This window comes from Euprymna scolopes, chromosome 15 (assembly GCF_053919585.1).
Source record: "Euprymna scolopes isolate OS-2025 chromosome 15, ASM5391958v1, whole genome shotgun sequence".
NCBI lineage: Eukaryota > Metazoa > Mollusca > Cephalopoda > Sepiida > Sepiolidae > Euprymna > Euprymna scolopes.
This window is the reverse complement of record NC_136496.1, coordinates 742474-765945: the sequence shown is the minus strand read 5'-3', so window position 1 is coordinate 765945 and position 23472 is coordinate 742474. Positions and strand designations below refer to the sequence as shown.

Sequence of the window (23472 nt, the reverse complement as noted above, 5' to 3'; positions counted from 1 at the left end):
TTTTTCCACCAAATTTTTCAGGATGTTCACACGTAATTGCCTAATAAGTAGAATTTATTTTTTTTTTAAGGGGCTATAGGTGATTTAGTGGAAGGAGTTAATTTAAGAGAAAAAATGGCATTTTTTTTAAAGGAAATAAACAAACAAAAATGAAAATAAAATGATTTCCAGGCAACACCGGCTAGATAGAATTAGTGACAAATAAAAACAATGTCTTTCTTAACATTTATGGTTCCATCAAGTTTTAAGAGTAGCTCACATGTAATTGCGAAGCAAAGGTTACACAATCTATAACCACATCTCTCCTGAATTGACACTGCTTTATTTCGGTGGCAAGTCCAGTATGACTGAAAACAATATCAAGATAAGCACCTGGTATTCCCAAATAATCACTCATTGAGAAATTTAAACAAAATGTAATACCCCCTTCCTCCTCCCTCACACATGTTTAAAAATAAAAATCTATTTTTCAAATTATTTTGTTTATTGGTTCGATTTGTAACTGGAAATTTTATGAATAATAATTTGAATAAAATTATAAGTTAAATAGTCAAATAAAGTTGCGCAAAATAAAATTGAAAAGAAAAAATAACCCCACCCTCCTTTTGCCAAACAAAAGTAGGTTAGGCGAAACTAAAACGTAATTTAACAAGTACGTCGTATAAAAAAAGTCATTGTTGCTTTTCTTAGGGAGGGAGTATCACGTCTTTATACTAGGCTCTCTGTTAACTCAGGTAAGTTGAAGATTTTTTCAATTTCACCGAAAGGCAATAGCACTTTGACAAGATCTGATATGAAGGTCTTTCAAACTATCGATTACCATGGCACCAACCAGTAGTCTTAGACAAGTTGTAAAAGAGAGTCTAATAGGTCTTGCATTTCCTAAAAACTAGAAAGTAAAACTTCAACAAGTGCATCGCATTAAGAGTCATTGTTGCTCTTCTTAGAGAAGGTGTAGCACATCTTTATACAGAACTCTCTGGTAATTCACTTTTCAGGTAAGTTGAAGTTTATTTTCAATTTCGCTGAAGGACAGTAGCATTTTGACAAGGTCTGTCATGGAGGTAATCCCAACCATCGATTACCATGGTTTATAGAATTCTTCTCGAAATGGGAATGTTTAAACTCTATCTAACATTCACAGACAGCATAAAATTCGAATAAATACATAGGAGACACTGCCAAGTATGCTGCAATGATTTAGGTTCCCTTTATCAGATTAGAAAACTTTTCACATCTGCCAGTATCGCATATCTCTATAAATCCATCATTTAACAATGCATGGATTATGGTTTACACATCGTGGCTGGTGCACCAACCACTGGTCTCTTTTTCTTGGGCAGGGTTAAAAAAAGAGACTCTTAGCTAATAGACTCCTGGGCAACCTGACCATCAGCAAAATCCCACCCTGCACTATGGAGGTCCCATGGTGCTGAAAAATATTCTTTCTTCAACCCACCTGCGTTTGGAATTTTCTCTCTGCTCTCTGTTTCTCTGACTGTACCAACATGCAGCAATTTCGGTCTAGAACAAACATCTTGTTGCATAACTCCCCACTTGTGATGCCCATAATACATCTGACCCTAATCACAGTAACTCCTTACTTTTCACTGGCAATATGCCTTGTTTGGGATGTTGAAAAAAAAATTATTATCGATAATTCAATCATAATTTTTTAATGATTTCTTTTGTTCATGGTTTCAGATTAATATCTCCGGTCGTTACATTTAAGTTGTAATTATTTTTGTATACATTTTTTTTTTATTAATCTTCAGTGTACCCCCCCCCCATGCATGCTTGTTTCTTTTTGTCTCTGTCTACTTAGCTTCCCACGAAGCTCAAAGTTAGATTCACTCATTTTTAATGGGGAGGAGTATGTTCAGTTTCACAAGAAAGGGGAACGTTAAATACGGTAAAAAATAAGAATGTGCCCAGTTGAAGAATCCTTCCTTTCTTCCTCCTTCTCTAACTGGACACAAAACAGATACTACACTATTTTTCGCTTCTTCACGAGAATTGTTTAACAAACGGAGACATTCTGGATTTTGGACAAAAAAAAATTTGGCTCATTCAAGAACTTCTCTATCTGAAGACATAACGAATACTACACTTTGATGCTCTCCCATTTTCTTTTCGTTTTTTGTTTTGGTATGCTTTATTTTTTCTTTTTTTAGCCAATCCAAAGTTAATTTTTATGATCAATAATCATTCAACTTCCTGGATTCTCATCTTATTATTTATTTTTTAAAAACAGTAATTCAAAAGATTTTCTCTCTCACCTTTCTTTAACCTTCGAGTGGCCTTTAGGTCTTGATAAATGGCGACTGATAAAGCTTGGTAAATGTACATAAAAAATCTCAAGTTATATCCCATAGGATTTGTGAATCTCTCGACAGAGTTTTCCTTTCTAGGGCATTTGCTCTTGACGGTAAAGGTAAAGTTAAACACAAGGTTGATTTTAAGAGAGAGGAGTTCAGTTTGCAAAATGGATTACTCTGGATGGGGAAAATTAAATTCTCTCATTTTAAGAATTCTCCTTCTATAACTGTGATCAGAATAAATACTATATTATTGGGATTTTTACAGTTAGGTATGTGGTATGAACTATATTGTTAAGTCAGCGAGGAGAAAGGAAAACAACACAAATGAAAGTGTAATAAAAGCTTGCATTTTAAAAGAAAAAAGAGAGAAAAGGAAAGAAAATGTTTTGCAAATTACTGATATCCGAAGAAACTTATTTCAAGAGATCCGGCCTTAAAACGCTCTTTGGGTTGTACGAGCCCTTTAGTCTTGCACAAAAACACGCGTTCACATCTCAAGCCATTTTTCTTGTCATACACATACGCGCACACAAACATACGCGTGCACATACACACATGTAGATATATTCACGTTCGCATACATACACTCACATTCACGTGCATACACACACACGCTAACGTACACACATGTACACACACGCACATGTAAGGAAATCCACACATGCGCAAAAGACCACCGGAAACAACTATAAAAGCAAGAGACATGAGCTGTTTAACCCCTTTTTCGAGTCGCCTTCCGACCTAAGCGGTCGACGGACCAGCCGCTCTCTTTTGGGGTGTGCGTACCCACGTGCTTCACGCCACCTGCTACTATGTGGGGCAAGAGTCAACAGACAGTATGTTCACCTTACACATTTTCTATCTCCATGGCCTGGATTGACTTTCATTTTTTCTCTCTCTCTCTATACAACAATAGACTTTCCCTCTCACCAGCTAACAGCGAGAGACGCATGCCAAACTGGATTGACTTTCTCTCTCTCTCTCTACAACAATAGACTTTCCTTCTCACCAGTAAACAGCGAGAGACGCACACCAAACTAAACACGTGCTGTACCTTTTTCTTTCATTTGTTTCTTCACGAAATAAATAATAGTTTGTTTAATTCAATTTAACACATCGTTTGTCTCTTTCTCAATTGAATTAATTTTTCCTATTTTGCACCACATCGCAACAAATTGGTGACCCGACGTGAGATGAACACGCATTTCCTTCTATACCCTAGTCCACTACAAATTGGTGACCCGACATGAGATGAACACGCATTTCCTTCTATACCACAATCCCGCAACAAACCGGTGACCACAACGAGACGTGAAACGAACATGCATGGTGACCCTACCTTTTTTAAATTAATTGTTTTGAGCAAGACACGTCTTTTATTTGATAAACAAAAAAAAAACGAACATTTCAACAAAGAAAAACAAGTGAACTACAATGACGAAACCCCTCGTTAGACTCAGCAGAAAAATAAACACAGAGCTGTCGATTTCATACCGAATATAAAGAAAAATTTGAGCTCCACAAACTTTTTCACGGTTTCTTGACATTACCCTGCAACAAACGCGAGAAGCAAAATCACATAGGCATATACACATTCTCTCCCACACAGCAGAAGCAACAACAAAATACCAATTACAGGACATCCCTATCAACACATAGGAAGAAGTTGAATTCACAATACAAGTTGAGATGCACCACGTACACTGATAAACTCACAACTGGAAGTTTCGTTGACAGCCGCCAACTGGACACCCACTCAACATGAACGAATGTGCAACAAGCGCCCGTACAAACAATGTAGACACACTACCGCAGACTCACTTTCGAAGACACTGGCAACTACACACACCACGTCAAAACAAAAAAATTTTCCTTCCAAACGAACAATTCACTTCACTGTCCAAGCAACTCGTTGCACATGTCAGCACACAAAAACAAACAAACAAACAAAAAACAAATGTCAGCCTAAAAAAAGAGTAAATACCTTTTCCACGTGTAAGTAAATACTTTTTTTTACGAACACACTCTGTTTTTGACGTTTTTTTTAAACAACCACACCAACAGCAAAAAAACAGGATGAAAAGTCAATTGCCGAAAACATTACTTCCACAAATATATATATATATATATATATATATATATATATATATATATATATATATATATATATATATATATATATATACATATATATATATATATATATATACACTGTATTTTTTTTTCCTGAGAAGGGGAGTATTGTACGAGCCCTTCTAGTCTTGCACAAAAACACACGTTCACATCTCAAGCCATTTTTCTTGTCATACACATATGTGCACACAAGCATATGTACACATGTACACACATGTAGATATGTTCATGTTCACGTACATACACTCACATTCATGTGCATACACACACATGTACGCACACATACGCATACGTACGCATACGTACGCACACATGGGCAATGCCACTTCCCCTTTAAAGGAAATCCACACATGCGCGAAAGACCACCGGAAATAACTATAAAAGCAAGAGACAAGCTGTTTCCTTCCTTTTCGACTTAGCTCTTGAGCTGAGCGGTCAACGGACCATTCGCTCCCTTTTGGGGCCCGTGCGCCTCATGTCACCTGCTACTATGCGTGGGGCAAGAGTCAACAGACAGTATGTACACCTTACACGCTTTCTATCTCCATGAACTGGACTGACTTTCTCTCTCTCTCTCTCTCTCTCTCTCTCTCTCTCTCTCTCTCCAGCAATAGATTTTCCCTCTCACCAGCTAACAGCGAGAGACGCACGCCAAACTATAGACTTTCCTCCTCACCAGTTAACAGCGAGAGACGCACGCCAAACTAAACACGTGCTGTACCCTTTTCTTTCATTTGTTTCTTCATGAAATAAAATCTAGTTCGTTTACTTCAAATAAATGTGGTGTTCGTTTCTTATTCAAAACAATTCATTTTTCCTATTTTGTACGACTGAGGGACATATATAATACATCTACCACACCACAACAGGGTTTCTTGTTTTCTTTGTTTCGCTAGTTTGTATGAACAGAGGAACCTTGTCTTTCTGTGTTAATATTGCTGATAAATGCCGCCATACGTGTTTTGCTGTGTTGTCATTAAAGATAGCGGTATTCGAACTGAGATTCACGGTAAAAGAAACAGTTTTGAATAAGCTGCTCATGTGGGGTTTGTTGTAAGTAAAACAAATACTGTATACCCTTTAAATAAGGTTTTTATTAGCACAAAAGAACGGCGTCAACACTATAAAGTAACATGGCGGACACTACTGGAGTAGTATACAGAGCTAGCGCTTCGTCATGGAGAGTGCTATTGGGAAATTTCATATCCATACGAAACACAATACATTCTCCCCTCCATTAAATTAGAAAGTTCCTGCCGTGGGTGGAAAGTTCATTCAATCTATTAATGACCCTCATCTTGATTCAAATTCTTCAACGCTCAGCATCGTCATTTTGCCCTTTGGAGATGAATTGAAAATCTTTTAATTTTTTAAATCAAATTCTTGAAGGTACAGAATAGTTAACAAAACCCCCTTCCCACACTCATGTTAAATGGGTTTATAAATAGCATTGTTATTTAGAAATCCATTCTTAACATGAAATCTTCGTTAACTATTTTGTACCTTCACTTCAAATTCTATTTATATAATGTTAAACTGTATAATAACAAAAATGCACTGAGCCAAAAAACTTGATATTTTTATGGATTGCCTAGAGGTTAAAATTTGTGAATGCATGATTGAATATTAAAAAAAAATATTTTTTCATTTCTGTCATTTTTAATTTGTTTATAACCATTTTGTTGTAATGGTATAAAATAATATAAAAGGTCAGGTGATCTAACAATTTGAATGCATGCTTGAACATTTTTTAAAAACACGTTTTCTGTTGCTGTCATTTGTTTATAGCTATTTTATCTTAAACTTATAAAACAAACGCCATACCTATAACAGTCCAAGTGATATCGCAATTCTATCAAATTTATTTCGAATGGAAGAAAGTAGAAAACTGTATTAAATACAGAAATTGTCAATATGAGAGGAAACTCTTAAACACATGAAACTTTCATAAAATAACGAACAAGCAATTTTGGATTAAATTAAAACAATATAAACTACTGTTTAAAATTTTTAATATTCACCGGGGACTTTTCTTAATAGGGATAATTTTTTTCAAATAACCGAAATTATTACATATTTTCCTTCTTATTATTGTCTATATATTACACAAGATGTAAAATATAAATAATGGACGCTCCCTTTATAGGTCTTCTGTATGCATAGAATAAAAGAATATCAGATTTGAGGGTCAAGTACACAGACCAAAATTTTCAAATTAATAATGATGAAACTGAACAGTTCTCAAATTTTAATGTTAACTTTTACAGTATACTTAGGAAATTATAATATAAATGTAATCTAAATAATAAAGTAAAGTCGATTATTGACTTTTATAGCTTACAAACCAAAAACTTTGTATGCTTATTTGTATCAAACTGGATGTCAAGTAAGCAAACCATTATTTATAGTCTAAAAGTTATTATTCTATGTTCGTGAATATCTAAAGATATGCATATATATTTAATAAAAATATCCCTGCATCTACTGGTTACAACCCCCCCCCCACAATAATAGCAAAATGCAAGCAATTCATAATAATTGAGAGAGAGTTGATCACCTTTTGTCACAAGTATGCTTGCTGGCAGCAGACAGCACAATTGTTCTTTGTGACAGGCTTTAAGTGATTATACTAGGAAATAACGAGGTTGCTTCTCCTACCACGACAAGAATATTTATATAGAATTCAGTGGGGAGGATACAAAGTTTGTTCTTTACTTTTCTAGTCTGATATAGGGAGTTGACCTCACTTTACCACATGTATGCTTTTTACTTTTCTGGTTGCTGGTTTACATTAACATTGTGGCATATGCTGTGATAGCACTGGACAGTCATAAGCAGCAAATAATTTAACAATTCATGGTTAACCATGGAATTTCTTGATTTAATCTATATTCCTGAGCAACATCTGCACACAGGTCAGATAGTTTATGCCGAAATACATAGCCTCAGCTGAAATCAATTTGATTGGTTAGAATTTCCTTTCAACAATGAATGAAATGTTAGAAGTTTAAAATTTAAAGTTTATATTTTCACTAGCAGGGGTGCCCGGCGTTGCTCGGGTGTTTGGAGGTGTATGCTGTGCAAAAAAAGCAAAAAAAACAAAAAAAAATGGTTAATTTTTTAAAACTTTGACCCCTATTATGACCCCTTAAAATTTATTGTTTCGGGCTCAAATCACTTTATTAAGTTAGATCCATGTTCAAGGAACCTATATCTAAAATTTCAAGTGTCTAGACCCAAAATTGTCGGAGGAGTTTGGTAGAGTTCTTAAAGGTCAAATCGTTGAAATTTGACCCCTTAAAAGCCAAATTTCTGGCTGACACCCGTCACATCGATTTTCCCAAATCTCAGTACCCGGTATTTCAAATTTCGAGTCTATAGACTAAAAATTGACAGAGTTATTGCGTAGGGAAATGTACACAGACAGACAGACACACAGACACACAGACAGACAGACACACAGACAGACAGGCACGTTCACTTTTATAGATATATAGATTGCATCTCTTGATCATGTCGGCTCGCCTAGAACAAAAAAGCCCATAACAACAACACAAGGCTCATTTTCTGGACAATTTGGACTTTATTGGTTCACAGTCAAATGGTAACCCCTATTTCTCTGCCTATCCTTAGAAGGATGGTGGAAATTTCTCTATTAATTCATCTTCCATTCATAGCTGCCCATTGTCGCTCCACAACTGTTTGTTGGACTCGAAACTCGAACTGTAAACTGTCGACTTAACTCTCAACTGACTGACTGACTGACTAAAAAATTCCCATGTGCGTTTCTATTTCTATTATGGCATGTGTGGGGGGGCTGTAATCCCCATTAACCACTCCCATCCAAAATACACTCATTGACCTGTCTCAGACAATGCAGGTGCACTCTTTGTTAATGGAAATCGTGGGTTCGATCTATGTCACGGTAACCTTTGTTAACCCCTTTGCATTCCCTGGCACAAACAAACTGCATTCACTCAGTACCGTGTACACCCTGCTATTCATGCCATGTACCCCATAACACCAGTAGAGCCTCCCAACTCTTAGAAGTCTTGGTCTTTTATAGATATTATCTCTACTTATATATAAAACGCAAAATGTAAATCGAATCATTTGTCTTGTATTCCTGAAAAACTTGGCCTAATTACTTCTTTTGTGCCCAGTTTTTGGACTAAGGTCTAGTGTTGATGCTTCTTGTCCAAATCACAAATAATATATACGTAGATATTTTCCATATATATTATAAATATTTCTATCTTTTATAAAGTTACAAATGTTTATGAATATTGTATGTAAAGGATTCACAGATCATTATAAATGTTGGGACAGAGCAGCTAAGTGTAAGAGGACTAAATGTCGGCTAAATTTAATTTAATTTAGTTTTATTCATAAGGGTTAAAAAGGGAAGGAAGCACTTTGAGACAATTTAAATATATTCAGCAAAATATATTCACTGTAGAGATCCCTCTGATGCTAGAAAGTTTTCTATTCCAATAGCTGTTTTTTCTTAGACCAATTCTTTTGGAATTCCGTCCCTATTTCTTCGGCTGTAAACATATGCAGAATTTTCAATGTAATGTGAACAAGCATCTTGTTGCACAATTCCCCACTTGGTGAGCCCCTGTAATCCTGCCCCTAATTACAGTCGAACATTACATATTTGTAGCCCGTTATGTCTCACTTGTTTGGTGTAAATAAAAGTAAAATATCAATGTCCAAGCTTGAAACATTTTTGATTGAAAAGATTTTAACGCACACAAAAATGGTTGTTTTGTTTTTCTGATGAAATTTTAATAGTACATTTAATTATATTTTAATGGTACATTTAATGAAATTTTAATGGTACATTTAATGAAATCGCACACAAAAATGGTTGTTTTGTTTTTCTCTTTTATGGTTTTTGTTTTATTTTTGCTTTTTTTTTTCAGTTTTATCCTTACCAAAACCTGTAAACTTTTTTAGAAAAAGAACCTATAAGTAAATATTCAAATGACATTTTTAATTTTATCAATGCTCCCCCCCCCCCTCCTAATTGGATTTGATTTAAATTATTAACACACACGCAGCACATTGAAACCTGGAATTCTCCAGGTGGAAATTAGAATACCATGTTCAATTGTATGGAAAAACTGTCAAAAACTGAAAACCTTGAAGTTTCAGCAGCATATTTAATGAAATTTTAATGGTACATTTAATGAAATTTTAATGGTACATTTAATGAAATTTAAATGGCATATTTAATGAAGATTAAATTATTTTTTCTTTTTTCTTTCTATCGCTTTTATAATCAATGATTACACATTGTACTTTTGCATTCCAAAACATTTTGAAAAAATAACTGAAATGTTAACATTTCATTTTTTTTTTTTTTAGAAACAAATCAAGATGGAGACCATTTCTGTTATTGGAGATGACATATACAAAAGCATTGTGAAGCCATCCATCAAGCAACGTGAGAATAATAGTCTTAATAATTTTAATCTAAAATATATTGAGTCAAAATCTCCAGTGATAAAAACGTCCAACTACATTATAACGACTTGTTATAAAGAAAAATAAAATAGTTTTCTTGCATTAAATCATTTTTATTCTAAGTTTGAGTGCAGTCTTAAAATCACACGTATTCGTCTACATACGTCTATATTTTTTTATCGTTATTTCCATGGCAGGTGCTCGTCTGAACTCCAATCTCTGGTCCCCCCTCGCCAATCTTTCATGAAAAACACCTGTCTAGCTGAATCCACTGTGAAAAATTTCCCCCACTCTTTATCTGTGCCTAAATCAAAACGCGGATTCCATGAACAAAGCTTCTTTCTTAGAACTGCACGCCTGTGGAACTCTGTTCCGTCTGCCTGCTTCCCACCGGACTACAACTTGGATGTCTTCAAGTCCAATGTTAACAAATTCCTAATGAACCGCCCCCTTAAGTAAACATTTCATCAAATCTCCACACTAACGTAATGTACTTGCAATAACCCTTATCCCTGAGTGGCTTCCGGGCCTTGATAAGTGGTAATCACTGTGTAAAAAAAAAATACACAAAAAAGTATATTAGTCATCCCCCCAAAACAACCTCCAATAACCCAGAGAATTGATATCCCATAGCAAAAACATGTTCAACTGCATTAAAATGGCTTGAGAATGGGTTATTTTACATTAAATGTATAAGCGAAACTAATCTCGTTTTAAAATATTATTCTTTCCATTAAGTTGTTCAGTCTGTTCGTAGGCAATCGCTGAAAAAGTATAATTTCTTTTTGTGGAGGGGGAAGGGCAATAAAACTATAAAATATTTCGACTCAAACTTTCGGGTGATCAAACCGTTCATCTGTCACAACTTCTTTTATTTTTAAAACTTATCGATTCAACAACTCTTTATTATTTTCGACGATTGTGAAATCTACAACCAATTTGTTAGAACAAGCTTATTTTATCTTTGTGACAAATAAGGAATAATAAGGAAAAATTATAAATATTATCAGAAATAGAAAGTAAAATAAAAAAAGAGAAAATTATTAAGAACATAGAAAATAAAGGAAAAATCCAAGCTTTTAGAGATCCACAGTAAAGTCCTTAACATATTCACGATTTTATAAAAGTCCAAGGAAAATCCTTAGAATGGGGTTGCAGAGAGAGAGAGAGAGAGAGAGAGAGAGAGAGAGAGAGAGAGAGAGAGAGAGAGAGAGAAAGTTCGAAAGGGTAAAGAGAAATTGAATTAAATTCTGGTAAAGTATTTTCTTTATTTTTTTTACAAAGATGTAATCTCTTATCAAGGCTTGGAGGCCACTAGAGGATAAAGGTTAATGAGTGTACCGTGGTCATTGGAACAATAGCATAGTAATCTTTAGTAGTGAAATTTTGTATAATTTGATTATTTAAAGAGACGGTTCAACAATAACTTGTTTACATGGGACTTGAAGACAACCATACTGTAGTCAGCTGGTGGAAAGCAGGCCAGCGGAACAGAGTTCCGTAGGTGGGCAGTTCTGGGAAAAAAGCTTTGTTCATGGGATCCACGTTTAGGTCTAGGCACAGATAGAGAATGGGCTATATTATTGATAGTGGTTTAAGCTAGACGAGTGTTTTTGTGTGAAAGTTTGACAAGTGAGGGAGACCATAGATTGGAACTCAGATGAGCATTTGCTATGAAAATAACGATAGAGCAGAGACAGGCTCGCAATGTCTTTTCTGTGGGAAAGAGGTTGCAGGAGAAAGAAAAAAGGTCAGAACGTACTAAGTTACGATGTTGGTTTTGAACTCTGTCAAGGCAGAACAGGGTGCTTTGAAGAGCTCCTTCCCAGATGTGACAACAGTACTCCACCCTAGAACGTATGTGGCTCTTATACAGGTAGAGGATTACATCAGCAGTGAGATAGCTACTGGAGTGGTATAATGATCCAACCATTTTTCCATCAACCTTGGTAACAGACTTGATGTACATGTTCCTTTTCAGATCATGAGTGAAGGCCAGACCCAGAAGCTTGCCAAAACATGGAGCCTCCCAAGACGAGAGCCATTCATTTCAATTGGGGTCAGATCAGAGCGTTGATGATGGAAAGAGATAAGCTTGGTTTTAGATGCATTAAAATTAACCAGTCACTTTTTCCCCATTGCACCATGTACTCAAAGTCAGTGAAGAGAGAATCAGAGAGAGAGAGAGAGAGAGAGAAAGAGAGAGAGAGAGAGAGAGAGAGAGAGAGAGAGAGAGAGAGAGAGTAAGCTTCGTCATTTCCAGCTTTTGATGTGTTGCCATAGATTGTGGTGCCATTTTCATAAATATCTACGAATGATTTAATATTGTGATTTGGGAGATCATTGATGTACATCAGGAGAGAGTTGGGCCCAATATAGAACCCTGATGGACGCCAACATTAATACTGTGAGCTTCTGATTTCTGTCTATCAACCACTACTCTTATGAACCTATCAGATAGAAATGATTTAATAATTAAAAAGACGTTTCCAGCTATATCGTAGCTGGAGATCTTGTGAAGTAAACCTTTATGCTATACCTTTAAAAAAGCCTTTGATATTTCAAGAGCAATTAAATTCTTGTAAGAGTTTGTAAAAGCCTCGAAAGATCCAGGTAAATCTTAAAGATTAGTTTGATTAAAGAATAAAATCCTGGCAAAAATTCTGCAGATAGAAGAATCGACAGAACAGTTGCAAAAGTTGGTAAAATTTCATTGTCAGAATTGATACGTATATCGAGATAAAATATTGGAGTAAAAAAAACAACAAAAAACAAACAAAAAAAACGATGTTATATCTCTTAGAAGGAACATAGAGAGAAGCTGAAAGAATCCGGTGTTACAAAACCAGATTAAAAAACACCCAAAATATTAGAGATGTTGTATACAAAACTGAGCGTATGGAAGCAAGAAAGGAACAAACGAAAAGGTTGAGTTGAAACCTTTTATTTAAAGATAAAATGATCGTTAAACGAATTGCTCTGGCAGCGGCGGCGGTGGGCATGCTGGTCGGGTGTTTAATATGACTCGGCGACGATCTGGTGTTAGGTCAGGCTGAGGTGGAGGCGGCGATGTCAGGAATGTGGCTTTTGTGTTCTGGCATCTGGGATACGTGTGCGGTAGCGGCGGTTACAGGAATGTGGCTTAGTGTTCTAGCATCTGGAATACGAGTGCGGCGACGGCGGAAGAGGAGTAATCCTAATAGCAGGTGTCGCTGTGGAGATTTGGTGACAGTGGCTCCTGCTATTGGCAGGAAAACCTCGCTGTCTGGTGTGTTGTGGTGATCTGGCTATGGCGGCAGCGGTGGAAAAGGGGTAGTCTTCAAGGCTTGCTGTCCAGTATCACGAGTGAGATTGCAGCGGTGAGGCAGTGGCGGCGGTGGCACAGTAATTTTAGTAGCTATTGTCGCTGGCGAGGAGATAACGGCTGTTGGCTGGTGAGCTGTGGTGATCTGGCGACGGTGGCGGCGGCGGAAGAAGGGTAGTCTTTTGTATCACGAGTGAGATGGTGCCGGCTGTGGCGCAGTAATTTCAGTAGCTGGTGTCGTTGGCGATGGGGTTAACGGCTGCTGACTGCTGACGGAGCAAGATTCACAGCTTGACACGCTGTATCGATCTGCCCGCTTGTCGATAAAGCTGTCATTTTTATATTCGCGATGCGGACGTAGTTATAGACAAAAGGCGGTTTCGCTTTTTATTTGTGTTTGTTTTTGTGTTTTAATGTATTGTAGGGGGTCGCTGTTTGATGCTTGTATATATGTGTTATATCAATTTATAGCTAAGAAAGTTGTGAATGCGTTCTGGTAGGTGTTGTACTGTTGCAGTGTTTTATGAGATAATTATTCGTGTTTATATGCGGGGATCGTCTTAGCGTCGCCATTATTGTCACCGTCGCTTCTTCTACTGGTTTCTGGTTTGTTCATGTAAATATAGAGGGATATGCGAGATAACATAGATATTACTCCAAAGGAAACGTATGGTCGATTATTAATAATCAATTAAAAATGGAGATTAATAAAATACAAATATCCAGACATCGGTGTAGGAATAAAAAAAACCTGACTAGAACAAATTTATATATAAAAAACAAAAACAAACTCAATCAACTGAATATCGAATTTATATTAAGATTTAGACATATTTAAGACCAGGTATAGAAATAAAGAGGAATAAAAAAAAAATCAATAACCTTCAGAGAAAGATTAATTAAAGAGTGATATATATATATATATATATATATATATATATATATATATATATATATATATATATATACTAGCAGTTCGGCCGGCTTTGCTCGGGCCCTATATACTGTTCATAATTTATGTGCATATGTATATATATATATATTAAAAGTTTTACTCATGTCCAGGTATTCTGCATCTAAAATTTCAAGTGCTTAGACCTAAAATTAGCGGAGGAGTTTGGTAGAATCCGCAAAGGTGAACTCTTTCAACCTTGGCAGCCAAATTTTTCGTGCAAAACTGATTAAAAAGCTTGCTGCATTCCTGAATACCCTTTATGTAAAATTTCGAATGTTTAGACCCAAAATTGGCTGAATAGTTTGCTAGAGACCGCAATAGTCAAATCTTTTGAACATTGACTCCTTGGCAGCCAAATTTTCGGTCAAACCCCGATTAAAAAGCTTGCTCTATGTCTGAATACACTTTATATAAAATTTCAAATGTTTGGTTTAAAAATTGGCTCAGTAATTTGGTAGAAACCGCAGAGGTCAATTTTTGTTTTTAATTGGACCCCAGTTTTGACCCCTTAACATTTATTGTTTTGGGCTCAAATCAAATGTAACCTACATCTAAAATTTCACTTGTTTAGACTTCAAATTGGCAGAGGAGTTTGGTAGATTTTTCAAAGGTCAAATAGTTGAATTTTTTCCCCTTGATAGCTAGATTTCTAGCCGATAACCGATACAGATGATTTTCCCAAATCTCAATACTCCTTATGTAAAATCTCGAGTCTGTAGACTGAAAATTGATGGAGTAGTTTGGTAGGGAAATGTACATAGACAGACAGACAGACAGACAATTTCACACACACACACACACACACACACACACACACACACACACACACACACACACACACATATATATATATACACACCTTTTATAAAATTATAAATATGTTGTATATACAGGATTGACTTATAAACAAATTCACTGCTCATTATGAATATTGAAGCACAGCTAAATGTAGGCTATGTTTATTTTAATTTAGTTTTATTCACAAGAGAACAGACGAGATGAAATTTAAAAAAAATATCTTCAGCAAAATAGCACTCTTTCTTGCCTCCAGATACCAAAGACTTTCTACTCTAATAGCTTCTATCTTCAGACCACCTACCTTTGGAATTTCCTCTCTGATAAAATCTGGCAAAGAACGTGTTTAGTGTGAATAAAAGTAAAAAGTAAATTTTCAATCATAAAAGCAAAAAAAAAAATGTTTACTTTTTCAATCTTTATTATTTTTCTTTCTTTTTCCAGGTTTACAATTGCCAAAAACTGTAAACGTTTATTTGGAAAAGATCCTGTAAGTAAATGTTCAGATGCCATTTTTGGAATTTTATTAATGTTTTCAGCTTCCCCTCCTCATCAGATTGGAACTGTTTACACACACAGATCATACACTGAACCTGGAATTTTCCAGGTGTAAATTAGTCTGAAAGATTGTTTACGTTTGTTGGGGTAATTGCAGTATAATTAACAGACGAGAAATCGAAAAATAAATAGTTATACAACATAAAATCTTTTTACCAAACGAAGTAGTATTTAATTTTCTACCAATTTGTATAGTTTTAAAGTTCTGAAACTGAAAGTTTTATTATTTTAAAGTTTGTTTTGTTACTTTTACTTAACCAAACTTAAGTCAATTTTATTTTGTATACATATAACTTACGAGGGGCGTGCAATAAGTAATGCCCCTGAGCCACTTCCCATAGTAGTAGAGCAACGAAACTTGGCATAGTTATTAGTCTTTCTCTACATAGGAACCACCCAGAGTTATGCATTTCTCCCATCGTTTGATGCAGCTCTGGAAACCGTTTTTGTAGAACACCCCAGGTTGGTCCTCCAACCACGACGTGACTTTAGAAATCAAGGCTGCATCATCTGGGAAACGGTTTCCTTTCAAAAACGACTTCATGGCTGGGAAGAGGTGAAAGTCAGAGGGTGCAAGGTTAGGAGAGTAGGGAGGATGGGGAAAGATTTCATAACCACATGCCCATGCTTCTGATCTGGCGACATACGAGTTGTGGACCAGAGCATTGTCCTGCAGGAGGAGGGTACCTTTGCTGATCTTGCCCCACCTCTTGATTTTGATAGCTTCCCTTAATTTCCTCGAAAGTGAAGCATAATAGGCTCCTATAATTGTGGTACCCTTTGCCAAGAAATCTGTCATCACTACTCCGTCCTGGTCCCAGAAAACTGCGAGCATGACCTTGCCAGCAGAGGGCTGCACCCTTGCTTTCTTTGGAGGTGGTGAGTCCAGGTGCTTCCGCTGCATTGACTGGGCTTTGGTCTCTGGATCATAGTGATGGACCCAGGTTTCATCCTGTGTAATCAGTCTTTTGAAAAATTTTGACTCATCTTCTTGGCACATCTCCAAATTCATCCTCGAGCACTTGACGCATTCTCGCTTCTGGAATGGTGTGAGCAACCTGGGAATCCATCTGGCAGACACCTTATGCATATGCAAATGGTCATGAATGATAGTTTCCACAGATCCTGTACTAATCTTGACATCTTGGGCTATTTGGCGAATAGAAATGCGCCAATCTTCCAAAATGGCAGCCTCAACTTGACGGACAGATGCCTCATCAATGGCAGAAGGGGGCGACCAGGTCTAGGAGCTGTTTCCACAGACTTCCGGCCATGTTTGAATTCACGATTCCAGCGTTTTACAAGGTCATATGATGGGCATTATCACCATAAGTTTCTTTTATTTCATCAAAAGTCTCCTGTGGTGTGCATCCTTTCAAATACAAAAACCGGATCACTGCACAACATTTAACGGGCTCCATTTCACATTTGACTCAGTTCAAACACCTGTAAAACAGAAACCATGATTAGTTCAGAGCTGTAATTTGCCACATAACCCATAGAGATATAAATCATTGCACATGCAATATTTCAGCTTGATCAGACAACTGGAAGTGGATCAGGGGCATTACTTATTGCACGCCCCTCGTACTGTAAGAAAGCGTTCTTCAATCCTAGGCAACAAGAAAGATCCACATTAAAAAACGACCCCCCTGGTGTCTAACTCTGCCCCGTGGGGAGACATTGTAAATAGGAACAAGAAAGATTTCTGGCTGGCGTCCTGTCTTAAGTTTTATTCTGGGAACATGAAAAAAATTGCTTTGTGGATATGTCGCCTCAACTTTTTCTTTCTTTCTGGTAGCTGTAATAACTGAGAATTTAATTTAAAAGAAAGCTATTATTTGCTTATGGTGTTTAGTTTTTACTCTTTCCAGCAATGCAAATCTAAATAAGCTGTAATTCTCCGACTCAACCTGTAAAGGTGATGCACTTCTAAAACTTCTTACTTACTTCTTATTGACATTAAACCATTTTAATTCAATTTGGAAACTTTGTGTTGAAATAAATATTTATTTTTTTATTTTATTTTTTTAAAGAAACCAAATCAAGACTACGTTGAATTGGATTGACAAAATGTGGGACTACATTTTACTTTTCACATGCTACGTGACATTTGTAAGTAATTGGATTACACAAAAACCTATGTCTTGCACATCATCATCATCATCATCATCATCATCATCATCATCATCATCATCTCTGGCCAGGTCTTTATTTATCCCGGTCACTTCCTACCATGTTTTCTTTGGCCTTTCCTTGTGAACTTGCTATCTTAAATGTTCATCTACTAACCTAACAACTCTCATTCATCCTTTCAATGTGACCATACCATTGGAGTCTACTGTCTGGTGCTACCACATCAGGCTGTCTGAAGATACCGGTTCACCAATCAAAAAATATACCAAACAATGACATATTTTTCCCTTTCCCTTTTCAAAATTTAATTTTATTCTTCAAAAGCCAAAATCAAAAACATTTTTCCCCCTCATTTTGTTCTTTTCCCTTTTTTTTTTTTTTTTTTTCTTAAATACTGGTTCCTAGTAGTTGAGTTCTCCATAACCTGAAAAGTCAATATGTACACTATAACACTCAGTTTTAGCCCTTACATGAGATGGTCAGTCAGAAAAGGCCTGATCCGATCAATGGGTTGGTCATGTCAAGACTCATCAAATAAAACCCTAACCCTAACCCTAATTACAACAGGTAATATATTTATATTCCAATCCCTACGAATCATCACTAATAAATAAATGCAAAAATTGGACAGCATTGACTGAAGGTCAATCGGTTATGATGAACAAAACATCGACATAACTGTGACATCCCTGACATTTTGCTTTAAAACGCTGAAAAAGCAAAATGAAAATAGGTGCTCAGTGTTATACTAAAACCAAGTATACCATCTTTTGGTTCCTGTGGTGCAAGGGCGAGTGGATTCCCTCTTGGCAATTTCCACATAGGGCTTCGAGGTGGATGGATAGCAAGTATGACGGAAAAAAATAAACCCCAAACCATTAAAAGATACCACTCTGACATCTCAGACATTTCCAGCTCCAAAGAGAAAATATATACAACCACCTTCCCTCCATAAAAGACATCATCTCAAATTCAAATATGAAAAATAAAAGCAAAAAAAAAAAAAATCAAACACAAAGAAACATGTCTGAAACAGAAACATAAAATATCACAAACTCAAATACCAGATGGCGAGAAGAAAATAATCAAAGAAAAAAAACTTAATCTCGCACACACAAGTGAAAAGAAACGAATTGCTATTCACCCTTATACACGCAGTAACAAGAACAAGGTAAAAACAAATACACACCCAATGCCACGCTTTCAAATACTCACATAGTGTAATAGTTACATACGCATATTATTCACCGTGTCAACATTTTCACTTATGACTAAGAATTCAACTTTCTTCACCTAACACGTGTTTATATAAATAACTAAAAGTAACTTTTATATTCTTATCTTTTGTATAAAAATGTGTTTTTATAAAAATTTAATTTTTCTCAAATTGTAATCTACAGAACGCTACTCACATTTTTAGTGAGCTGTGTCATTTATTTCCATTTTTAATATGCATGCTCGTATATTTTTCTTTCTTCACTAAAATAACTTTTATATCCAATTTATCATAATTGTTATTATATTAAAATGTTGGTGTGGTTCTTGACAATATCCAAAGACGTTACGTCACACAAAATGTCACTACTAAAGTTAGAGATCACGTCGCACTACTATCAAGGTAATTCGCTAATGTAACTTTCAGTTGCTCGCATTAAAGATTGAAGGTTGCAAATTCTTGAGTTTGACAACAACTTGAAGAAAGTCGAAGGTTACATCGACCGAAACGCTGTGAAAATAACGTGCAAGATAAGAACGGTAGTTCGACGAGTTCAAATAATAGTCATCTCAAAAACGTACTAGAAAAAAAACTGAAATTAAAAACTCAATCTCTCTCAATTGAAGGCCGACAAGAGATAAAACTGAATATCTTTAGCGACGGAGATAGATGAAAAGTAAAGGAGAAGAAAATGAAAGAACTAGAAAAATATTTAACACCAATCACAAAATAATAAAAAAAATTGTTTAAAATATCAAAGTCCATAAAATAATATAATGGAATTGTTATGGAATCAAAGCCAACATAAGCGAATTACTACAGATGTGTGTCCGGATATTGTTTGTCTTCAAGAAACATTTATGATATGACAAATTAAACATAAAAACTAACATAAAAAAAGAAAGAAAAAGAAATGCAACTAATTTACAGTTTATTATAACAAAAAAGGGTTGATTCAATTCATAATTATCAGTTAATTAGTTTAGGAATTTTAGAGTTGGAGGAGCATTTAACATTGGAAGAGTCATCGCGGTGCACATGCTCGTATTTTTATAGACCTAAGGGGAGATAACTCATGCCTGCTTCCAATTAGTCCAAGGGTGATAACTGTCACCTCCACATACTCCCTTCCTTCATTACTATGGAATTTTCTTTTCTGAGTTTGATATTTTCTTGTTGGAGTTCTACGACCGGATGCTTGTCTTTCTGGTGGTTGGTCGATTGTTTGCAAATATCCTCCAATGCCACTTTCCTCTGTGTCTGTAATGTCATCCACTTCCATTTCATCAGCTCAACTATTGGTTTGCCGAGGATCTGATTGTGTGGTGAATCTGGATCTGGAGGTGGCTCTGATGTACCCGTATAGTGTGAGATGGGCTATCTACAACGGAATAGATTTTTCAAAGGAATCAGTGGTTGCATAGCATTACCCGACTGCTATCATCCACTCGTACCTGGTATTGTCAGTTACTCCATGTTGCTATGATCTTCCCTGTTTTCATCCACCGATGGGGATCTTTACCCTCCTAGCTCGGGATCAGGACTGAGTCTTCAACCTGAAGTCTGGTGAGTGGACGGCAGTGTTGGTTAGAGAACTGTTTCTTTCACGTGCCTTTTAGCCATTGCCAGCTCTCTTGTTCAACTATCTCCTTCCATTGACTCCATACTTGGTACCTGCCCTTTAGGCGAGAGAGCGAGAGAGATGATCCTTAATGACTTGCTCGTAGAGTATTACACCCGGGGACGTGTCAAGGTTCTGGATGGGAGTGTTAGCAGCCCTATCATGGCGTAAGTGTGCACCGTCGACTGTGTTATTGAGAAGTATCCGTCTTACTGTCTCCACAGCTAATCCGTAAACCCATTACTTTAGGATATTGGAACGCATGGCTGTCTACTAAATTTAATTTTCCAAGATGATGCCTTATCTTGAATTTGTATATCAGCGTCTTTTCTTTAAAATAATACAGGCAGGCTTTTAATATTTTCTAAGGCCTGGTCTGAAAATATTTTTATCAGAGTGGTAAATAGTCCATTGTCACCAATAAATCTGGGCACCCAAATATAAAAATTCGGCATGAATTTTGTTTGTATAAAAAGGCTAATGTTTCACCTTCTACTGGTGCATATCTAGATTCTGTCTCATTGGTGAAACGAGAACCAATCAGAATAATTTTACAGTGCCCATCTCAGCAATATTTTTTAAATAGAAAATAGGAAATCCCTGTTTTGCTGTAGTCAGTTGCCAATCCAGTCAGACTGTTCATTTTAAACATCTGAACGCCCTTTCTAATTTCTTCCACTATTATTCTCTTTGATTCCTGAAATAGACATTCCAGCATATCATCCCAATAGAACTTCCTATTCTTTGTTTTCAATAATTCCTGGAAGGGTGCTGTCACCTTGCTTGGGAAAAAGCATATGATAAATGATTCACAAGTCCAAACCAGGACCTGATGCCATTAATACTTGCAGGGAAATGGAGAATAGCTTCTGTTATGCTCTTCATGGGCTTAATACCACTATTGATGATTAGGAATCCCACAAACTCCACTTCTGTCTCAGCAAAATTAAACTTATATGGGTTGAACACAATGCCCTTGTCCACATAGTGATTGATGTACTCAATCGTATGCCAGAATGAGGATTCTATAGTCATCCCATAGGCGGCTGTTGTCTATGCAATAGATTTATTAGGTCATATCTACCATGATGTCATCAAACCAAAGAGTATATCCATCACCTGACCCGTAGAACCCTTGAGGAGCCTGGCAGTATCTGTACCAGCCCCACTTGGTGATGAATGTGGTAGCATCCTGTGCAGCTGGGGATAGCGGTAGGTTGTATTATTTATTTCATGCATCCAGGACCATCTTTCGCATGTTGCTGGCATTATGGATACTTGGTTAAATGAGGACGATGTATGGTGTGTCTTCCTCATGGTGGCACCGTTCACCCCAGGGAACCATCTTTCTTCGGTGCTACGACCATCCTTGAGCACCAGATGGTAGGTGTACCTACTGATATTGGCTCTATTATTCCTAGAGCGACGTTTTTGTCCAGCTCCTCTTTAATATGCATGCTCGTATATTTTTATTTCTTCACTAAAATAACTTTTATATCCAATTCATCATAATTGTTATTATATTAAAATGTTGGTGTGGTTCTTGACAATATCCTAAGACGTTACGTCATACAAAATAATGGCATGTGTATAGCTGGCAGCTTTGCACCTGGAGTAAATTTGATGTTTAGTGGTTTACTCTCCATTGTCTGCAGTGGTTGATGACAGCATGTGTTGAACGCACTAGATTTAAAGTGGTCTAGAAACCATTGCTGAAGTTTGTGCCTGTTGGCTTGTATAGGCTTGAAAAGTACAGTTTTCAGCTTTGTCTGAGTCAGTGCTCCCACAAGAGGCTGTTTCCTCTGTCCCCGCAGAGATTCTCTGTGACACTGATGCCAGGAAATCAGAAGGCAAAAGGGTGTTGACAAGTAGAAACTGAACATGTTCTCCAATATATATACTGCTTGCCATATCTCTTTTGACCCCCACCCTTATGAGTAAAAATAGAACTCCCTTGACGTGTAGCCGGTTATTGACTATGCCTCTCATCTGGTGGGTGGTTAGTACCAAGTACTCGTCTAGATACCTAGGGATTCTCTGAATTTTAGGCCGGACTGAGCAAGTCTTGGTCCCTGGAGGTTGATTTGTCTGTTTCTTCCAGAAACGAACTGGTTAAATTTCTGTTACAAAGTGACGAGCAAAGCTGCTTCTGCTAATATCTTACTCTGGTATTCCAAATTTACTCAGTGACCAACTGTTTAGTCAACTCCTTGTCCACATACTTCCTTATTACATTTAACCTTGAATGTACAAAAAACGAGACAGAAAGTTTGTTATTGAGTCCCCAATTTTTTGTCGTCAAGTAAATTTTTTTATTTTTACATGCGCTCTTGTGTAACCCATTCACTACTACCAGTCGTATTTGTTGCACAAGGTACTCCTCAATCACAGAATTGAACATTGCTGGCCTCATCAAGTCAAACATTAACCTGTTTGTCTTGGGTGTGAAGATTTCTCGTAACTCATTCTATATAGTAACTGAGCCGTCCAGTAAGCATGTGTCTTTATAAAAAGCCCATGAATCCAGGAATAGTGCCCATTCTCTTTTGGTGGCGTCTAGCCCTATCGAAGGTCGTTCCGGTTTTTTAACTTGTGGCGAGTTAGGGCGGTCCGAAAGCATTTCTTTTCTGAGTTTGATATTTTCTTGTTGAAGTTCTACCAGTTATTTCATAAACCATGGTTCTCCCCAAAATGTGCTGCTGCTATCGTGCAAAGAAATCACTTTTTCCATAGCTACCAACGCAATAGATGCACTGAGACTAAAGCTGCTTTCAGGAACGCCAGCAACCACTGTAAAAGAGTAATAAAAAATGCAAGAGAGCTATATTCTCAGTCTGTTAAATCCAAGGTAGCTGATCAGCGGGTTGGTTCCCACCAATTTTGGCAAATAACAAATAGGATCCTGAACAGAAGTGTGCGTTCTATCCCAACCATTATCAATGGACCAGAGGTCATCTCGTC

General features: G+C 36.6%; 1 protein-coding gene across 6 annotated transcripts in view; it reads left to right on the top strand.

The window, feature by feature from the left end:
* Positions 1-599: 599 nt before the first annotated feature.
* LOC145293679 (uncharacterized) overlaps positions 600-23472 on the top strand; it is an 82180-nt gene continuing 59307 nt past the window's right edge. For 4 of the 6 annotated variants that reach the window (XM_080140074.1, XM_080140072.1, XM_080140069.1 and 1 more), the window contains exons 1-4: positions 600-734; positions 9828-9906; positions 15425-15470; positions 17575-17653. In XM_080140074.1, coding sequence (XP_079996200.1) covers positions 9840-9906; positions 15425-15470; positions 17575-17653 — 192 coding nt within the window. In that variant the 5' untranslated portion in view covers positions 600-734; positions 9828-9839. The other 2 variants (XM_080140070.1, XM_080140073.1) reach the window with 2 other exon arrangements.